The sequence below is a fragment of the Monodon monoceros genome, unplaced genomic scaffold (assembly GCF_005190385.1).
Source record: "Monodon monoceros isolate NGI ecotype Baffin Bay Population unplaced genomic scaffold, NGI_Narwhal_1 Super_Scaffold_5, whole genome shotgun sequence".
NCBI lineage: Eukaryota > Metazoa > Chordata > Mammalia > Artiodactyla > Monodontidae > Monodon > Monodon monoceros.
Window position 1 is genome coordinate 93,073,763 of NW_021703782.1, and position 20,641 is coordinate 93,094,403.

Here is a 20,641-nt window from a genome sequence, read left to right on the forward strand (position 1 = left end):
TACCCCTCCCCGCCCCCGACCCTACCACCCGAGCCCGCCCCAGCTCCCCCCCCCTCCCCCTCCCCCTCCCCCTCCCCTCCCCCTCATTGCCACCAGGCCTCTTTGAACTGTTCTCTTTGTTTTCAGCCTTTAGATCTCTGTAACCCTGCCCGGACCCTCCTGTTGTCGGAGGAGCTGCTGCTGTATGAGGGGAGAAACAAGGCTGCCGAGGTAAGACACTCACATTTCCCGGGTGGGGTTTCTGGTGGGCTTCATCGGCCATCCTCCAGGCCCCTAACTTTCCTCTCTTCCTGATGGTCTCAGAATTGTACAATTGGGGTAGAAAAGACCGGAAAAGGCCTCCATGCCCTCTTTACCAAATGGCTACCCAGCTTTTTTTGGTATATTTCCAGTGATAGGGAACTTGCCACCTCTCAAAGCGATAGAGTGCATCTTTGATGGTTCGAGAGTTTTCCCAACACCTAATGACGTTCCACTGTTTCTCCCATCTTCCTCTAAGGAGCAGGAGAGATGGCATTTCACCCCAGCTGTGATGAATGACTTTGTGGTGAGAAGATAAAGCTGTTAGCCAAAGAGAATTTTAGAAGAGCACCCGTTACCTGGGTTTTTGGGTGTATATTAACCCAAATCCAAAATCTTCTTCTGAGGATTAAGTCTGTGATCTCTCTTTGGGATCTAGCTCTGCCAACAGAGACCTGGGTGTGTAGGTCATGCTGCTTTTCCTGGGAGCTGGCCCCGGCTTATCTCTCACTGGGGGGATTTCACTCGCCCACACCATCCCCAGAGCTGGCCAGGTTCCGGCTCAGTCTCATGAGTTTAAATCTACTTGGGAACAGAAGTTGGAGCTCTGGGGTCTGACTGGGCTACCTGGGAGCCTTGAAGAGAGGGTAGGGGGCTTGCCTCCGATCAGGCCCTGATTCAGAGCTGGCAGTGTGGCTTGGCTGAGTTGAGTGACAGCTTGGGGTGGTGGAAAGATCAGGAAACTTGGAGGCAGAACGCATGTAGCCAGCTCTTGCTCCGCGGCTGGTTCACTTACGACTTCTTCCTTCTTCCTCAGTCTTCCCATCGGAACAGTGGGGTGTGTGTGTGTTTGAGGCAGCAAGGGCAGGGTCTGAGGTCAGCTGATCTCTAAGGGCCCTTTCAGCCTCAGCATTCCGGGACATTTTGTGTAGTCGTGACGAAAGCAGGCTGCTTTTGTTTTGTTTGTGAAACAAGCAGACCAGAACTCATATTTTCCAAATGAGCGTTGTCTTTCAGGGGCGCTCCCTGGGGAGACTGCAGGATTATTTCTACCACACTGGCGTTGCTTACCACATTTCTGGACCTCCTCTTCGGGAACTTTCTTAAGAACCTTGGCATAACTTCTGAATTGCCTCTGTGGGAGTAAAACTTCATCTGTTGCGGGGGATTTGGGTTTTAGGAACGAGAAGTCCTTTGGAGCTATGCTTGGTGAATAAGTGTGTGGTGGAGCTCAGTCAGGTAGCCAAAGGTCAGAAACTGAGGTGTGTGGCTATAAACTCGCAAGACTCAGAAGGAGGCAGTTAGAAATGGCAGCCACTGTGGAATACATTCATATGTCTCAATGTGCTCTTTTCTTCCCCTACTCACTCACCATTAAGCCTGCAAACCTTGAGCACTTTTTATTTATCCTCACTGTGCAAGTTTTCCATTCTTGATCCCAGTTAACTCTCACAGCTTCCCGAGGAGAGGCACGTTTGTCCCTACTCAGTAGATGAGGAAACTGAGGCTCCAGTGAGATTTACTAGGACCTGAGGTTCTCAAGACTCCTAAAAGATGGAGCCATGATTAGCACTTGGGATCTCTCTGGCTCAGCAGTTCTTTCCAGGATCCCATGCTGGCTCTGGTGTGTTTGTTTAAAAACAAACTAACAAACATAAGCTGAAGCCAGGGCCTGATGATGGTTAAAATCTGTCCAAAAGCTCTTTGCCTAGTGGGTCTTCGGAGCCCTAGAACTAAGAGACCCCTTTTGACGGTTGAAAGAAATGATTTGAACACAAGGAAAAATAATGCATTTCTTTTTCTTGAAATATGATAGGAAGCAAATATGTGGCTGTTAGTAGCCTGTCGTGTTATTCAGGCCAAAAATATAAACCAATTCAAGAGGGGTTTGGCGAAGTTCAGAGAATCGCATCGTGGCTGGGCCCTCAGGAGCCGTCCATTCTAATTGCTTCCCTGTAACTTTCCAGCTGATCGTTCTCCATCCAGCCTCTTCTTGAGTCTGCTGAGGGAGCCCTCCCGGCAGTGGTTCTATTACCAGAGAGCCCTAAATTGTAGAAAGTTGCTCGACAGAAATCTTTGTTCATGGAATGTTCCCCCTTGGCTTGGTGTCCCTTCTCTTCTCTGGGCATGCTCTGTGAGCTGATCCAGTCCCACACCGTGAACTGCCCTCATCACACGCCCTCCCGGAAGTCACCAACTTGATTAACGCGCCCTGAGATCAAATCAGCGTTTTGGTACAGACTCATTTCTACATTCAAAGAATGGTTACTGAGCATCTACGATGGAGCCAGGCCCTGTGCTGGAGGTTCCAGGAGTCCTATGGGGCACAAGACAGACATGCCCTCACTTTACACACTGACTCATTAAGTTTACGCTCGGGCACCAAGGCCTTTGCTGCAAACCCTGCCCTCAGGCAAGATTCCTCCGAGGAAGCTTGGTTAGGACCACGTGGGATTAGTGGTGCTTCAAGTCTCAAGGATTTCCTAACCAAGCGATTCCTCGACTCTTGAGCCTTTGGGAAAACAGATGTGTCCTTGGAACAAGTGTGGGGAAGACAGCTGGCGGCCCCCAGGGCCTGCTGTGGGAAGCAGAAGGTAACTGGGCTGTGGAGATGGGCGTCACTTCACTGTGGGCTGCTGTGGCTCCTGCGGGGAGAGAGGCCTGCAGGGTGCTGGTGAGACGGAAGAGGGGCCCACCTGCCCTCCTCTGGCACCCTCGCCTCTCTGCCCTGTCTCCCGCTGTGCAGCAGCTCTGTCCTTTCCCTGACCCGGCTTTTGGGGAAATTCTTCGTTCAGGCCTTAATCACTTCCTGTCTAGACCACATTCTCAGCTCTGGGAATCTGGGCCAGAGCAGCGACCTGGGTCTTTTCTCACCTTGCTGGTGCCTCTTCTGCACTTGCCATCCATCCATCCCTTTCTGGGCCTGGGTTGTTTTTTGAATTTTTAGGCTCCTGACAGACTATCTCCCCTGACCCTTCCCCTGCCAGCTTCCCTGTGGGTCCAGAGACCACTTCCTGGTTTCCACTGAGTGGGTCAGGGGACCCTGAGGGTTTGTCTTGTGCTTGCCTAGTGTAGAGCTTTCTCCTTTCCACTCACTGGACATTGAAGACTTCTCCTCAGACAACCAACCCCTAAACTCCTTCTGAACTCTGAGATCACTTTCTTCCCTTCCCTTAACTTCTGTCTCCTTTGTTCCTCTTTTTTGGCCCCTGCTTGGATTCTTTCACATTCAGGGACAGGACAACTGTAGGCACATTGCTACCTCACCATATTGTGAGAGCTTTGCGGTCATCCAGACCTGGGCAATGGTCTCTGGCTGTGTAGCCTTGGACAGGTCACTTAACCTCTCGGTGCTGTAGGGTCCTCACCTATACATGAGGGCAATGATGTTAGTTACAAGTGAGGATCCACTGAGCATAAAGTAAGTGCTCAGTAAATGGAGGCTTCTGTGGACTATGCTGGGTCAGGGCTGTGATGGGAAGGGGTTTGGAGAGAGTCACTGCCAGGATGCCTTCCAGCCCAGGGTTCAGGAGCCCTTGTGTTTGGTCCCCATTAGATAAGCCAGAGCCCTGAATGCCTCCTGCTCAAGAATGCCCCCTATTGTCTCTGTGGCCCAGATTCCCTCAAACCTCTGTGTGCCACGTAGTCCTTTGAAAAACACTTATGTATTTTTAAATTATAAAAGTAACATTCTCATTGCAAACTAATGCAAATTAAACAGAAATGTATAAAGTCAAGTCCCATTCCCCACAGTGAAGACTATGATGAGTATTTTAGACGTTAAAAAATGTATAAATACAGACAGGTTTACAGTTTGGTTTTATGAAGTTGGATTATACGCTAGGTATTTTTTGGACATTGCACTATTTTGATTTATGATGGACAGATTTCCATTTCTGCCCACTTGGCTCTACTTTATTCTTTCAATAGTTGCATAAAATTCTCCCACCTGAAGGTAGCATAATTTAGTTTATCCATCCTCTCTTAATGGGTGTTTATGTTCTTTTTTAAAATTACAAAAATTTGTAATGCTGAGAACATCCCTACATGTTCATATTTATATGTCCTTGTAAGTATTTCTATAGGCTAGAGTCATAGAGGTGGAGCTGTTAGGTCATCTTTAACAATCTGACAGCTAAATGTCAACATGTTGGCTTTTTAAAACTTTGTCAACAATCCAGCACACACTCATGTGGCCCTTCGTAGTGCATGCCGACCTTCCAGCGGATTCTTCTTACTCCAGGTGAGATGAAATGTCAGATTTTGACACCTCAAAGGGAATTCCACAAAATTAATAATATTCTGTTTTCTTCGGAGAATCTAAAATAGGGTTTTTATTGCTTTTGACTAAAGGCCACCACAGGATTTACAAAACAAAGAACAGTGTAATCTTTACTGGCATTAGAGGATCAAGTGGATTTTTTCTTAGCATAAAAATATGCTGAGCATGCCTGATGGTTTACCTATAATGTCTAAAAATATCTTTCTCCTTTATTTTTGGAGCAGCTAGTGTATAAAAGAGATAAAAGTTCTGTGCATGTCTGTGTTGGAGCATAAGTAACTGGCTTTTTCTTGAACTGACTGTGCGTGAACACAGTTAAAATTATCTACAAGGAATTTGGTAAGAATACTCACATTGCATGATGCTTCAAATTCACTGTCTACACAGACCTTGTGAAAGAAGCCTGTAGGGAGCTGGGCAGGGACGTTCCCCCCTGTTTGCACAGATGAAAAAAAACTGAGGCAGAAGGGATTCAGCAGACTTAACCAAGTGTTCATGGCTACTTAGTGGGACAGGTGCCTCGACTTGACTCCAAGCCCAGTGCTCTTTCAGCTGGACATTTAGAGGAGAATGCAAGCAAATGTGGCACGTCCTGCAGCTCAAGGGTGGCTCCAAGCCAAGGTCACTGGGCTGGAGATTGCAGAGGCCTTTGGTCAGAGAGGTAGGCCTGTGGGGTGTCGGGCTGTTGAGAGGCTGGCAGAGGCCGTCAGGAGGCATGGAGAATGAGGATGAGGGCTGATTTTTGTTCTGTTATGTTTCCGACTGTGAGGAGTAGGCAAAAGGGCAGCCTTGACTGCAGGTCAGGTCTCTGCCCTTGGCTCAGGCCGCGCTAAGCATCTACTCCTGGTTATGCCCGAGATGGTGGAGACCCGCTACCTGGGCTCCCGCGGGAGGCTGTGGCTTCTGGCCTCCGGGACAGCAGAAGAGCGAGCTCTGTTTGCTCTCTCCCTGTGCAGGTGACGCTGTTTGCCTACTCTGACCTGCTGCTCTTCACCAAGGAGGATGAGCCAGGCCGCTGCAACGTCCTGAGGAACCCCCTCTACCTCCAGAGCGTGAAGCTGCAGGAAGGTGAGTGCATGCCCGAGATGCCCTGGACTCCCTCTGCGCTCTCCCCGAGTCCTGCTCTGGGCAGCATGGATGGGATGTGTGCCCCTAGGTCTGGTTCTCAGACACTGGCGTTCCAGTCTAGGCTGGCAGGCCCCTGTACACCCTGAGCTTTGCCGGGAGGCGTCTGCTCCAGTGAGGTTTCAGGGAGGCTTGGGAGTGGAGTGGGAAAAGCGCTGGCTTCAGACAGACCTGTGTTCAGATCTTGGCTCTGCCCCTCACTACCTGTGTGACCTCAGGCAAGTTCCTCAACCTCTCTGAGCCTGTTTCCTCATGCGTAAGTGAGGGCACCAATAGTATCTCAGAAGGTTTTTGTGAAGATTAAATTAGGTCGTTTATGCAAAATGGCTGGCCCACACTGTGTGCCCAGGCAACACATCCGGGACAGGAGCACGTGGGAGGGTGAAGCGAGTCTCTACCCCACACTTGCCACGGTGCCCTCCCCTCCACTCGGGAATGGGAAACCAGCGGGAATATCTGTCGAGTGGTTTGGTTTGGCGCCTGAGGTCTCTGCTGAAAGGGACTCAATTTCCTCTCCCAGATTATGAAAACAACACCAGACCTGTTTGAGCATGGGTGACAGGGGCAGGGAGGAAAATATTACCCAGTGAAAGAATTCTGTTTTGACGGGTTTTGCTCCAGGAAAACTTCCTGCCTGTTTGCAAACCCGGCCTGCGTGCTCAGTGCCCCCGCTGTTCTTCCTCCTTAGAAACCCAGGGTGTGTGAGAACCTCCATTCTCGCAGCCCCACAGGAAGTCGCTTACAACTTCTCCTTCTCTGCCTCTGGCTTTCTCCTGCCCACTGACCACTGCGGCCACTGAGGGGAAAAAGCAAGTCACCTTGCTTGGGGCCAGCCTCTCCTACAGGATGGGCTGGGCCTGACCAAGGTCATGGGGAGGAACAGCCCTCTGAGCAAGTTCAGCTGAGATCCTGGCATTCCAAGGAGCCCCCCATTACCTGCGGGAGCGGGGTGAGCGAGAGCTACAGTGACTCTGCCCTTGGCTTCCCCGCTGCCCTGCCCCTCCCTCTGTCCCTCACGCCCAGCTTCCCCTACACACCCATTCTCCCGTCCCTCCCACCCCTCTGCACACACATGTACTCACACGCCTGCCCACCCCCAGCTCCCACTATCTAGGACCCAGTCAGATTTGAGGGGTGCTGGTGGGGGGCTGTGCTTGGTAGTACAGGCTGATTGATTATAAGAACCATCACACAAGTCGGGCTCATCACACAAGTCTGGGGCCTGCAAGCCCAGGACCCTGGGCAGCTCAGCCTCCTGCTGAAAGGAGGGAGGGGGAAGAGGGCTTTCAAACTGGCTGAGCATTGGGTGCAGGTTGGGAGCCACAGGGCACAGGAAGAGCCGAGGGCAGTAGCTGGGGGCGTGAGGCCCTGGGCTGGCTTTGCTGCTGACGTGTGGTGTGGCTTCAGCTGCTCCTTTCTCCCTTTTCTGGGCTGCGGTTTTTCTGACTGTGAAACCAGGCTTGGGCAGTCCAGTGTGTTCCCTCCCAGACCTGACGTGCCCACATGGACCCCGAGGTTGCTCTGAGAAGCTGGACAGTGCTCATTTGTCTGGTCTCCACCCCTAGCCCGGGTGCGGGGAGTCCGCTGGGAATTGGTTGGATCTTCCCCTCCTGGAGGCCCCAGCCTAAGGCTTGAAGTGAGAGGCAGGGTAAGCACCATCCTCCACTGGGTGGCGGCTGGTCAGGGTGGGTGGCGTGAGGCCTTGGGGCGTGGCAGAGAAACCTCCCGCGTGCCGGGTTGCATGTGAGCGCCAGCCTGTGCGGGCATGGCCTCCTGGGGCTGGAGACTGTGGGTGGCCAAGACCAGCAGTGCTCAGGAGAGATGACCACAGCCCTTGGAGCCTATTGGGTTGGCACGTGAGGGTGTGTGTGTGTGTGTGTGTGCGCGCGCGCGCGTGTGTGTGCGTGCGTGTGTGTGTGTGTGTGTGTGTGTGTGTGTGTGTGTGTGTTTGCGCGCGCCTGTCCTGGCTGGCCGGGCCGTTGTTCTGGTACGAACTGTCTTGCCTTTCTCCAGCAGTGTCAGTCAGCAAACACAGCGAGTGTGGCTTTCCATGGAGCCAGGGAGCTGCTGGGAGCGAAGGCAATGGCTCAGAGACACTGAGCACTCAAGGTGCACATTCCAATGCTTAGATGTCTTTTCAGGCACTTGTGGGGAGCCCTTGCCCCGCTCCCTGAGACAGCCTTGGGGGTCCCAGGGTTTGCAGAAGTCCGGTGACCACCTCTCCAGCTGTCGGAGTTGGAGCCGCAGGACCCGGTGTCCTGAGTCCTGATGTCCGCACTCCTGCCCTCCTCCCCGCACCCCCAGAGACTCGCTGCAGCAGCAATGGCCTGAGCGAGGCTTTTAAGAGATGCATTTGGGGCCTCAGCTGGAGCTCCTCTTGGCAGGATGGTCTCTGATTAACATTGCTCATGACTCCTAAGGTTTCTTGTCTCTTTCAAATCAACATGTGCGGAAAGTTCAGTTTGAGGCAGAGAAGATGGTGAACGAGGAGCACACCCAGCCTTTCCTGCAGGCTAGGGCTGGCGAGGGCAGTTCCCTGGCCCAGGAGGATCTGCCCCACCCAGGGACCAAGGACTCCCTTGTGTGACATGCCTGATGCGTGCTTGGCTCTGCTGGCCAAGCCTACTCCCAGGGCTGGGCACGGGCACAGAACATCGTGGGTGCCCAATGACTGTTTGTTGGGTGAATGAGTGTAGGACCCAAGGGAGATGGGAAGCGTGGCCTCAGCTTGGGGGCTGGGGTGCACTCCTCCCTCAGGGCTCCCGGCTGGTGGCCACTTAAATCTTGCCCACCCTCCTCCTGCCCAGCTTCCCCCGAGCTTCAGCAAGGCTGAATGGCAGTGTAATGGGAACAGGCGGAGAGCTGGCGCTAACAACTGGGACATCTCCGGTCAGCCGGGGCCCATTGTGGTCTCTTCCTGCCTCTGCCGCCCACTGGCTTTGCTGTTCTTTGTGTTTCTGCCTCCCGGGTGGCCAGTATCCCACCCACAGTGTGTCTTCCTGACCTGCTGTGGTCTCTCAGGATGGCCTGGAAATGTCCAGCTGATTCTTGGGTTCACCATCCACCCTGAGGAGCCCAGGCGCCCCATCTTGGAAACTCAGCTGCTTAGGTCCAGGCTGCTGGTACCCTTGGAGTTAAATTTAGTCGGTAGACATTTTCTGAGCACCTCCTCAGAGCCCACCTCAGTGCTGGCCGCCAGGGTGAGAGCAGAGGAAGAGACGCATACATTCCCACCTCCGGAGCGCATGGCCAGGTGAAATGACAGATGAGTAAACCGGGAGAGGGACAGAAGTGTGACATAGTGGTCAGAACACAGGCTTTGGAGGCAGGCAGTCCTGGGTTCAAGTCTCAGCTCTGTCACTTGCCCACTGCATGCCTTCTGCAAGTTGTTTTCCTTCCCTGGGCCTCAGTTTCTGCATCTGGAAAATGGGGACAACAGCCCTCCTGGCCTGTCTCACAGGTGGGGAGGACTTGGTAACTGGTTGATTTGGGGATCTCAGACCAGGCTTGAGAGGGCTCTGGGAAAATGACAGAGGGGCCAGACCTGGGCCGGGAAGCCACCTCTGGGCTCCCCCCAGCCCATGACTGGGGATCACCCTTGCATAGCCCATGGTCCATGGCCCACATTCCTTGATGGGAAAGAGGGTTCACCCAGGAACCAAATGGCTCCTTGTTAAATTTCAAAATGGTGAAAGTGGTTGGAGTGTTGGATGGAAAGCCCGAATGTGTGCTGCCTCACTGTCCCTTTTCCTTTACACCCGCCCCCGTTTCCACACTCTGGAAAGTCCAGAGCCCAGTCCAGTGTTTTGGAAGGATTTCTGGTGGAGCTGAGGTTTCTCTCCTGGGCCAGCCATGCTGCAGCCTCCTTTTCTGCAGCTGCAGCTCCTTACAGGCACCCTTGGCTCCTGAGCCTTGCTGTCCTTATTTATGAGGCTCTGAGCCATGCTGAGCGCTGCCCGCATTCTGTCCTTCTCCCAAAGTGCTGTCAGCACAAGGCCGTGACGGGGAGCAGATTTCAGTGAAGGTGTGCAGTAACGCAGGGGTGCCATGGTGGGGTGTCACGGCACAGAAGAGTTTCAAGGCGATCCGTCAGCGATCCCTCGCCACTGGGAATATGTCTTAGGCTGCATCCCCCAACCTTGGCCTCCTGTCTCCCTGAGGCTCCCATCTACCTGGCTTTCCCCTCCCTTCTAGAACCTTCTCTTCTCTCACTGGCAGCTTCTAAAACCCAAAGTTCTGTTATTTTCTTACACAGATCTTTTTGTTTCTCCCTTGGCACTAAAGTCTGCTTCTAGAAAGTCAAGGAAACGTCCCAGTGTGTTTTCTTAAACAAAAGAAGCCACCTCCCCTTGTCTCCACCCTCAGCAATGCAAGGAACTGGCAGAAGCTTTGAAATTAGAGGTTTCTTAAACACGATGGACTTCTTAGGCAGGGCTGCCCCCTGCCCCCCAACCCATCTCTAGGTGGGGAGAAGCAGAAGGATTTATTCTAATTCCAAAGCAAACCCCCATTTACTTATGAGCTATTTTCATCTAGCTCTGGCTGACATCCCTGGCCTTAGGGATAGATTTGCCCAGGAAACTGCCCATATGCTTGCTCCGAGGGGGCCTGGCCTCCACCCACGTGAGGACCTCACTCACTACTTTTCTTAGGAATAGGCTTGACCCACCGTCTCTGTTTTTCCCTTGCCACCTCTACTTTGCAACGCATTTTGACACTTTCTTTGATTCAGGTGTATGTTGAGGGTTCTGCGTTGAGCCCAGCACTAGTCCTGTTTCCTTGAGGGGACAGGTGCCTGGGTAGGGCCTACGTGGTGGGCATTTGAGAGGCAGGTGTGTAGTGGTTCGGAGCGTGAGCTCTGGGACCAGGCTTCCCGGGTGTAAATCTGGGTTCTTCCCCCTTCTACCTGAGGCATGTTACTCACCCTCTGTGCCTCAGTTTTCTCACATGAATCATGGATGATAATAACCCCTGCCTCATAGGGGTTGTTGTGAGTGTCGAGTTTATGCACATGAAACATTTGGCGCTGTGGTTGGCACACAGCACTGGGTACTCTAGACCCCTATGGCAGTTTAAGTGTTTGCCGTTATATGTGCTGTACGATTGCTTCCCTCAAAAAGGATGACCTGCCTGGTGAGGTCGAATGCTTGAAATACAGGAAGTTCCTAACCAGCCCTGGCCTGTGCTCAGATGAGTGGCCCACGGGGAGTGCTGCCAGGTTCTGAGGAGCAGCCTGCAGCAGTCAGGGAAGGCCACCTGGAGGAGGAGGCGGGGCTACCTCACAGTTGCCATCCCTTGAGCACAACTTGTGCTTCTGCATCTCCATGCCTTTGCCCGTGCTGTTCCCACCTCCCAGAGTACCCTCTCTTCCCACCTTGAGTTCAAGCTCAGAAGGGTCCCCCTTTTGTCAGGAAGCCTTCCCTGACAGCTGTGGGTCATCTCTTGGCTCTTGTGTTCCTGCAGCAGGCTGACCAAATCATCTTCCGCCTTAGGGTAGGTATCCCGCCTCAGCTTCTCTGCTGGAGGAGCGGGGAGTGGGCGACAGGCCCTCCCAGCTGCCTCCCGGGTGGAGAGGGTTTGGTGAGTGTTTGAGTTTGGGATTCTAGACCAGGGGTGAGAAGGCTCTAGGAAAACACACTGAGGGGTTGGGCCTGGGCTGGGAAGCCATCTCTGGGCTCCACCCAGCCCGTGATTGGGGATCCCCCTGCATAGCCCATGCATTCCTGGGTGGCTCCTTGTTGAATTTCAAAATGGCAAAGGCAGTTGGAGTGTTTAAAAGAAAACCCAAGTGTGTGCTGCCTCCATGTCCCTCATTGCAGGGGACATGGAAAGGAAGAGGCCTCCTGGGATGGATGACAGCTCCCTGTACCCCACTGCTTGATGCCCAGAGGGTGCTCCTGGCTACCTCTCATAGGGTGAGAGCTCAGTATTCCTTGGGTCAGGCTGACCTGCAGGCAAAGGCCTTACATCTGTATCTCAACCTAATTAGATATTAAGTGGGCTTTCGTCCAGAGATTTCCCTGCCCCTTTCTTCTTTTTACAGGAAGTACCACACACAGCCCTCTGGGTGAGACAGCTGGCTGTGCTTAAGTAAACAGCTGAGACTCTGTAACCAGTTCTAAAGCAAGTCTTACTTTTTGTTCCCTCAAAGGTTCTTCAGAAGACCTGAAATTCTGTGTGCTGTATCTAGCAGAGGTGAGTCCTTCCCCCTGAATCTGAAGAGAGAGATCTGTGTCCTGGTGCTTGAAGGAAGATGTTGGGCCGGGTTCTAGTGCAGGTTCTGATGCTGCCTCCACACCAACTCCTGCAGGGGTTCCGGGCAGGTCCAGAGTGGCAGTGTCCTGCTCTGTGGAATGGGAACAGCAACCCCTGCCCCTGTGTCTCTTACCTCTGTGTAGAAGAGCAGTGGACATGAAGGCGCTTAGAGGGGACAGAAGGACACTGTGGTCTCCTGCTTAGGACTTCCTGGTCTCCAGCCCCTGCAGGGGGCCACAGTGAGGGTGTGGCCTGAGAGCCAGGCATCACCCTATTCACTTGGTAGTCCTTCCTCTATAGAGCGCCCTGATTCTTGTGCCCACCTCTTTCCTCCTCTCTTTCTAGAAGGTACCACCTATGTCCCCTCCTGCAGGGTCTTGTCAGTGTTTCAGAAGGCCTGAAGGTAACTGTACCTTTACCTGGGCCAGATAATACAGGTGGAAGAAACCACCTAGCGTCTGTGTTTTGGGCTGGAGTGACGCCCACTCCGTGTGATTGATGTTCCTTAATTCCTTAAGACTGGTTACCTCAGTCTGACGAGAAGCTCAGCTAGACAGTGTGCCTTTGCTGAGCAAAATGGGGGCACATAGCTTATTGCTTGATATGGTTCGGGAGATAAAATATCATTACCAGGTGTTTAATCAAAGAGGGCCTTGGTGATGAAAAAGTTGAGAGCCACTGAGCCATACAAATTTTTTCAATTTTCAGCAAATTTTCTAATCCCAGCCTTGTACCTCTGCTCATATGAGTCTGCTACCAGTTCCAAGCAGGGATTTATTAGACCCATTCCTTCCCTCTGCTTCTGCTCGTCTGTCTTACTCAGTAACAGTCCTGGGAAACTGCCTATTCTGTGGGAGAATCTACACTGGCCACACGTTATGGGTGAGGCCTGGTCTACACTGGCTGGCCAAGAGGAGTACACCATTTTGGGAAGGAATTTGCATGTTGTTTGTGATTGGAAAATCATTCCTTCAGTTCCTGGCTAAGATAGGAGGTGCAGGGCTTCAGGTGAGTCCCTTGGGTGAACACAGACCCCTGAGGACAAGACAGTTGATGAGAAGTTAGCTTCAGGGGACAGCAGGGAATCCAAAGGACAGTGGACCTTGTCGGAGCTGAGCTGGGGACCCTGGCAGCCTAGAATGGCCACTCGAGGTCCAAGAAGGCATTGATGTCCTCCCCTGTGTCAGCATATCCCCACCGGGCATAGGAAGTAGCTGGTGGAGACCCTTCAGGTCCGGCATGAGTTCATTTCCCCGGAGCCGAGCGAGCAGCTTAGGAGAAGCTGTGAGGCAGGCTGGGAAGAGTCAGAGCATTTACCTCCCCAGCCTCACCCATCTGGATTCCAGTTCTCTGCAGCGGGGCCTGAAATGAGGCTCCAGGTTCTTTAATGCCAAGACAGCTTCCTGCCAGGCTGGGGTTATTTTTCCCAGAGAAAAGCACTTCTGCTCCTTGGTTTCCAGGGAGCTGTGACCTCCTACCCCTCCAAAGATTGATGAAGGGATATTGATCTGGGACCTTTTATTTCAGTAAAGTGTCAGGTGACCTGACCCCAAGGGGCTGGGTGTTTGAAGATCACAGGCAGCTAGAAGCCTCTCTGTTCTCTTAATGGGCTGCTCTTTACGAGAGGCATGTCTGTATCACAGGGAAGACAAGATCCCTGCTTGCCCTGCGGCCTGGAATAGGCTTGACAACAGTGGTTTTGGAACTCATGGGGAACCCCAGACTCACGTCTTAGTTGGAACTCCCAGCAAGTGGTTTCTCTTCATTGCCTAACGTGCAGGTAGTGTCCAGAGAAGAACCAGGGCAGGGCAGGAGAGTCAGGATTTCGGGACAGTTTTCCACTCTGCATTAAGAAAGCCCCAACTGCCTGGGGGGCAGCAGCTCTGATTGTTCCCCAGCAGTAGGTCCTGGTTAGTTATCAAGTGGGTGGGATTGTTCTGAGCAGTCCTTGGCCCTGGGGCCTCTATTTCCCTGGACAGGTGTCCCTCAGCCCCTACAAATCCATGGGAGAGATGCAGCCCACGACTGGCTGTACCAGGGGCGTCGGGTCAAAGGCCACACAGGTCAGGGACCATCCGCTAACTTGGAATTTGATCCTGGCTCCATTAATTTAAGAGTTTGCTCTTTGGGGTTAGGAAGACCTAGATTGGAATCTTGGCCCTGCCAAGATTGAACAAGTCACATACTCATCTCTGAACCAAGGCTGAGGAGTCCTACCTTGTAAGGTTGTTGTAATGATTAAATGAGATCCAGTAAGATACTGTGTCCAAGGCACTTAGCACAGAACCTGCCACACGGTTAGTGCTTGATAAATGGTAGCTATTATTTCTGTCAGCTTCCTAACAGGCGGAGAGCTTTTCATATTCAGTTACTCTCCATTAGAGACATCACCAATGATTTATTGATCCTTTAAAATAAAAGCTAAGAGGAAGATCTCACATTTTTTGTAATGTACATATACTGTTAAACAAATGAGGCAAGATCGAAGGCTCTGGAGGAGGCGGAAGACAGACTTTGAATCCCTCCTCTCAGACCTCCTGGGGCTGCTGACTTCACCTCTCTGAGCCTTAGTTTTCTCATCTGAAAAAACGGTAACAGCTGTGTTTTTCCTTCCTCCCTATGTCATTGGGTCACTGAGAGAATTGAATAAAATGAGAGAACATCTGTCACAGCAAGTGAGCAAACGTAAATTGTAGTAGAAGAGGTTTTAGGGTTTTTGTTTGTTTGTTTGTTTTTTCGGTACGCAGGCCTCTCACTGCTGTGGCCTCTCCCGTTGCGGAGCACAGGCTCCGGATGCGCAGGCTCAGCGGCCATGGCTCATGGGCCCGGCCGCTCCGCGGTATGTGGGATCCTCCCGGACCGGGGCACGAATCCGCGTCCCCTGCATCGGCAGGCGGACTCTCAACCACTGCGCCACCAGGGAAGCCCCGAGGTTTTAGTTTTTACAAGGATAATATTAATTCAGGAACAAGGAGGTTGAGGCAAGATGGGGGTTTTAAAGAAGGCAAGGGGAGCCATGTTTCTAGTTGGATTTGGGGATGCTCATGTTTGAATGCAGAGGTCTGGGCCCAGTGCTGTCACGTCTGGTGGGCTCTGTGCTTAGCTAACCACGCTGCAGTCAAGGAAGCCCTGCCTCTGAGTGAGTTTCGTGAGGATGCTTTCAGGGCAGCTGACAACCTTGGCCTTGGAGCCTGATATTTGGGGGCACAGTGTCTGTCGGTGTTGAAACTGATCAGTCGGATCGCAGAGTGGACCAAGAGAGACGGTTCACGTGCAGGGGCAGCCAGGCAGGCAGCGGGGGCCCCTGATTCAGACAGACTTAGGCAGATGGGAATTCAGCCTCCCTGGAGGGAGCTGTCTCCATGCTCCCTCTCTTGGCCAGGCCAGCCTCCAAAACTTCAGGCAACACTTAGAGAGGAGCCTTGGGAGCAAGGCCCTCCCCAAAATGTGTGCCCATCTAAAACAGCCAGCCCTACCCCCCAGCCAGGCCTAGGGTTAGGTCCTTGGTGCCTCAGATGCCTTCTTGAGATCATGGATGGGAAGGTGCTTTTTAAAATTGATACTTAGATCAAGGGAATTATTATTAAGGCAGAATCCTGCTTCAGAACAGAAAGAGAGGAGGAAGTTGGGGCTCAGGGAGATAAAGGTAGAGGCAGGCCTGGGAGGCTCGGACCAGGACCAGATTTGTGGAGTGATGGCCTTTCCAAGCAGGAAGGGACCACAGTCCCTGCCCCAACTCTCCCCTAGCAGGGGCAACACAATGAGACGGGGAGCAGAGGGCCCTCTAGTCAGCTCCTGCCCCACCTGGTTTCTCCCTGGAGCATCTTGGGGTCTTTGCTGGGTGTGTCCTTCCCCTGCAGTGGGCTGGGGGTTCTGGGAAGTGGAGGGAATCGGTTATTAAGTGGGAGGATTGCCTCACCACATCCACTCAGTTCCCTGAAGCCAAGAGGTGGGGCTTTCTTCCCTCTCTCCTCTGATGCTTTTAGGAAGAACAGCTTCTGAGCACTTTGGGGCTGGAAAGGAATGGCTGGCACCCTGGGAACACTTAGCATGGGGGGTGGCCCTTCCCTGAAGGGGAGCATCCCTGAGGGTTGGGTTTGATGGCAGGTAGACTATGTCCCCAAATGCTGTTAGATGATGCTGATAACCACCCCAGCTCAGAGCCTTTGCATTTGCTGTTCCTTCTGCCTGGAACAGTTTCTCCCTAGCACTTTCCTGGCTGGCTCTTTCTCTTCAGCCTTTGCTGGAGTGCTGCCCCTTCAGAAAGTCCTTCTCTGTCTGTCAGGCTCAGATAGGACCTCTCCCTTTTGGCCTTTCCACAATTTGTAATTACACTGTTTAATTGTTTATCGGTTTATTGTCTCTGCCCCCATCCTGAGGGCAAGAACTCAGTCTCTCTTATCTCCCTCTTCACCCCCAGGGCCTACTACAGTCCCTGACACAAAATAGGTGCTCAATAAATATTTCTTAAACAAATGAAGTACTAATAACAACAATAGCTGCTGTTTATTGAGGCCTGGGCTATTGCTTGCCCTCCCAATAGCTCCGGGAGGTAGGTGATATCACTGTCATTCCCATTTTACAGGCTTTCCTGAGGTGACAGCTAGGAAGTGGCAAAGCTGGGATTCAAACCAGGCCTGTCCAACTGCAAAACAAGGAAGGACTGCGTAGAAACACTGTCTTTTTCTCTGTTCCAATCCATCCGGCTCACGCTCTTAGCGCCTTGGATGAGTTAATCTAATCGCAGTCCTGTGGGGTTATAATCAGATTCCAGCGGAGACAGAGAGAGCTAGCCATCCCCTCCTCAGAGCGTCCTGGAGAGGATAACACTGGGCATGCTGTCCCGCCCCTCTCCGCCCCCAGCACATTCTGACTCCTTCGGGGCGGGGCCGACTCCCTGGGTCCCAGCCGCTCCCTGGTGCCTGTAAGCTGGCCTGGATTTGACCTCATCCCGGAAGTCCCTCCAGGGAGCCAGAGCTTACTGAGGCCTTCACTTGCCAAGCACTGCACTAGGCCCGGCTGAAAAAGGCCTTCCTAGAGGGAGTTTCTAGTCTAGTTGGGGAGACAAGACTGCAGCATTTAACAAGGTTAAATAGCAAAGTGAGATTTAAATGACAGCAGTGGTAGAGACTTGCACTCAATTGAGCTGAACAGCCATTGATCAGACCCAGCTCACGTGTCAGGCAGTAGTGGGGCTGTACAAGGCCACACAATTGCTCCCCAAGGACTTTCCAAAGGGACCGGGTCACTGTCTGGGCGCCCGTCTGACCTTGGCCTTGTGATCACATGAGTGTGCTGAGGTGGGGCAGAGGGGTTCTGTGAGCCCAGGGAGGGGTCCTGGCTCCATAGAGCATCAGAGGGGCGGAGACCTTGGCCCTCTGGGTTCCCCACGTGCTCCCCCAGCTGCTGCCTTGTGCTGCCTGTCCCCGGGGGTGACCTCACCATCGCAGTCGGTGGCTCTCCACAGAACTCCACTGTGTTGGGAACTGCTGCCTCCCTCCTTTCCCCCAACCCATGGGCACACGGCTTGCCAGCTGGCCCCTGAGCCAGCTTCCCTGCTCGTCTGGCTGCCTCGATGTCACCGGGGATTAGTGTGCATTTGTGGCTTTTAGCGGTCACTCCCCTCCCTGCTGCAGCCTCACCCTCTGGAGCCCAGGGATGGGCTTGGGCTTGGTCCTGGGAGCCCCTGAACCAGGGAGCAGCGCTGACTGCCCCTCTCTCTGTTTCCCCTGACATCAGAAGGCAGAGTGCTTATTCACCTTGGAAGCTCACTCGCACGAGCAGAAGAAGAGAGTGTGCTGGTGCCTGTCGGAGAACATTGCGAAGCAGCAACAGCTGGCGGCTCCGTCCCCTGAGAGCAAGGTAAGGGCCTTGCTGGTGGCCACAGCCCTGGCTGCCTGGCTCCCCCTCGGCCCGCCTGCACCCTTGAGCCTCCGAATTGAGCTTGGGACCAGCCCTGGCTTAGGACTTGGATCTGGGCAGCAAGCTCTTGGCAAGGAGGCCTGTGCTCGAACGACTCTCCCCCTTGGCGTGTCACTGGATCTACTGAGCGAGTTTGACGGTGCTCAGGGACAGCGACAGAGCCAAACGGAGCACGACCCATCAATTGTCGGTTCTGTTCTCTAGTTGGCCGACGGCAAGGTCTAGTTCGGGCCGGCCTCCCGGCTGCTGCCTGGCATGCGGCCCCCCTCTGCTATTGGGTGTAGGTCGTGCCCAGGGACGGTGAGCTCACTGGTGTTTAACACTGGCCCGAAGCAGACATAGTTGGGAGGAGACGTTTGCGGCAGAAGCCGTGCTGGTTCGATGCAGGCCACGGCCGGGTGGAGCCAAGTGGAGTTTTCTGGGGACTGGGAGCCGGCCGGCTGGAGCGTCAGGGAAGATTAGAGACTCCCAGCTGAAGCTGATCTGGGGCAGGCACCCCCTCGGCTGGTCCCGTGCCTGTGGAGGGCGTTGGGATCGGAGCTGGACTACAGCCTTCCCCTTGGTCCCCCGGATGCCAGGCCGAGGCACAGTTGTATTCCCCCATTTGTGAGCCACTCAGGTCCCTTCTCTTGCTGAACGTGTTGGCCGTGTTGGGATTTGGTCTGATTTGCTGCAGAGGGAGCCGTGGTGGTTGGTTGGCCGGAACCAGGGAGAAGAGGGTAAAGGAAAGCGAGCACCAGCTGGTCAACTCGCAGGCCTTGTGCTTCTTCCTGCTGCGTTGAGGGCCGCCCTGCGCGCCATGCATACGTAGCCCAATGGGGCAGTGGGGCAGGCTGCTGAGGACGGGAGGTAGGGAAGAGGCTGCTGCACAGCCCCTGCTGGTGGGGTGGTGGCGGACGGCAGCTCCTCAAATAGCGCCTGTCTGAGCATTATGTGATCTCAGACTCGACAGTTATCTTGTTTTACACTTGCCAGGGGCAAGAATAACTGTGATGAGGGAGGACAGCGGGCACAGCATGGACTTCCGAGTCACAGTCTGCTGCTGGCTGGCGGGTGACCTTGGGCAAGTCACTGTACTACCCTGTGCCTTGGTGTCCCCATCTGGGGCTAGTAGTTTCTCCTCCAAAGGTTGTTGTGCAAATTAAATGAGACAGTGCATACACAGTTCATAGCACAGTGCCCGGTATTCAGTAGGTGCTCTTGCTATGCTGGCTGGTTCCCAGTCTCAGCTTCTACTCCTCAACAGAGACTTGCCAAGGCTGTAGGCTGCCTGGCCCCCTTGATCCTGGGTCGGTCACAATCAGAGACCAGGCCACTTCCTCCTCACTGGGGTGGCCGCTGGGATGTGGCACGCTTGCACTTGTGTTCCTCAGTTTTCTTGTGTTTTAGGCTTAGCTCCTCCTGATCTGAGGAAGAAGTTCTTTCTGCCTCAGCTTCAGAGTTTGCTGGCTCTGGAGAGTGTTGGCAACAGCCTTCTCAACGCCCTGGGGAGTCTCTCCACTTTCAGTTGGGGGGTGAGGGGGACAGTGTGAGTGACTGAAGGTAGGCTGGGTTTCTGGCGCTGGTCGCCACAGGGCTGCGGGCTTCGCTGACTGACCCTTGAAGGGCCCGAGGGTTTGGGGCCTGGCTTCCGGGCCATGCCAAGATATATGGGCAGCCTGGGCAGGCAACAGCTGGACGTGTCTTCAAATCAAAACTCTTTAAACGTGTGCTTAATGGAGAAGCTCTGTGTTGGGCGTGAGGAGGGAAAAGACGGAGGGCCCAACCGCTGGGACGGCCTCAGGATTGTCCCCTCACCTGGGAGCGGGCCCTGCCCAGCTGGCACACCCCACTTGGCCCACGCTCCTTGAAAGGCACTTAGTAACCACTTTTTGTTAGGCAGGCCCCTTGGGGAGGTTGCCCAACCTTCCCTACCCCCATCACACCCACTGGAAGAGTCATAGCAGCTCATTCCTTCTAGTCGCTTGCAGCATGCTTCCTGAGAGAAGTTCCCGTAAATAGGATTTTCTCCAGTCCGGTATGGTTCCAGGAGTGCTTCAGCAAAAAAAAAAAACCTTAACCACCGGGCCCAGGTGGCTGTCCAACCGGCACAGGCCATCCACCTGCACTCAGCTCCATCAGGTCCTGGCTGCCTCCGAGGTGACCGTGAACCTCCTTGCTAAGGGCTGGGCCACAGCCCTTTTCCTAGGCTTGCTGTCCTCCAGGGGAGAGAGAAGAGGGAAGGCCAAGCAGACCTTGGACACTGGCTTCTTGCTTTGGTCAAGCAGAACACTTCTGCCTGAAATCTGTTTTGAGCCCTCACTGAGGAGCGTGACTTTTTTTTTCTTTTTAATGCCTTTTCTTTGTTCTGAGACTGTTCCGCCTTCTGCTGCAGAATGGAAACCGATGCCTAAGCCACTCCTTGTCTGCCCAACTCCAGTGCCTCTCTGGGGAAAGAGGGCTTTGCAAGGCAGCTTCCCAAACTCCTGTGCTGCTGCTTCTCAACCCTGTTCCTTTCAGCGGTGTTTGCTCACACTTGGAATGTGGGATTCTTCAAACATCTCAAAAAATGCAAAAGTTCTTCCCCAGTTTGCAAAACATGATAAATGTGATATGCCCTGAACATGAAATGCTTCTGGGGAAAGACAGAGGGAATTGGAGGAAGATGGATTCAAAGGACAGTAGAGAGGCAGGTGTGCCACTCCCTGCTGTGTGACCTTTGGCAACCGCTTCCCGCCATGGCGGTCCCATCTATGCATTGGTCAGGTGGCTCTTCGCAGCTCTTCAAGCTTTGTGATTCTCATGAAAGTTGAGGACCTAGAGTCGTCCAGTTATCCA

General features: G+C 53.5%; 1 protein-coding gene across 7 annotated transcripts in view; it reads left to right on the plus strand.

The window, feature by feature from the left end:
* The window catches only part of RGS3 (regulator of G protein signaling 3), a 140,999-nt gene that overhangs the window by 60,380 nt on the left and 59,978 nt on the right, over window positions 1-20,641 (plus strand). For 6 of the 7 annotated variants that reach the window (XM_029201403.1, XM_029201412.1, XM_029201404.1 and 3 more), the window contains 4 exons: window positions 127-210; window positions 5,479-5,590; window positions 11,799-11,842; window positions 17,642-17,764. In XM_029201403.1, coding sequence (XP_029057236.1) covers window positions 127-210; window positions 5,479-5,590; window positions 11,799-11,842; window positions 17,642-17,764 — 363 coding nt within the window. Of the gene's footprint in view, window positions 1-126; window positions 211-1,912; window positions 2,835-5,478; window positions 5,591-11,798; window positions 11,843-17,641; window positions 17,765-20,641 lie in introns of those variants that run through there. The other variant, XM_029201408.1, reaches the window with a different exon arrangement.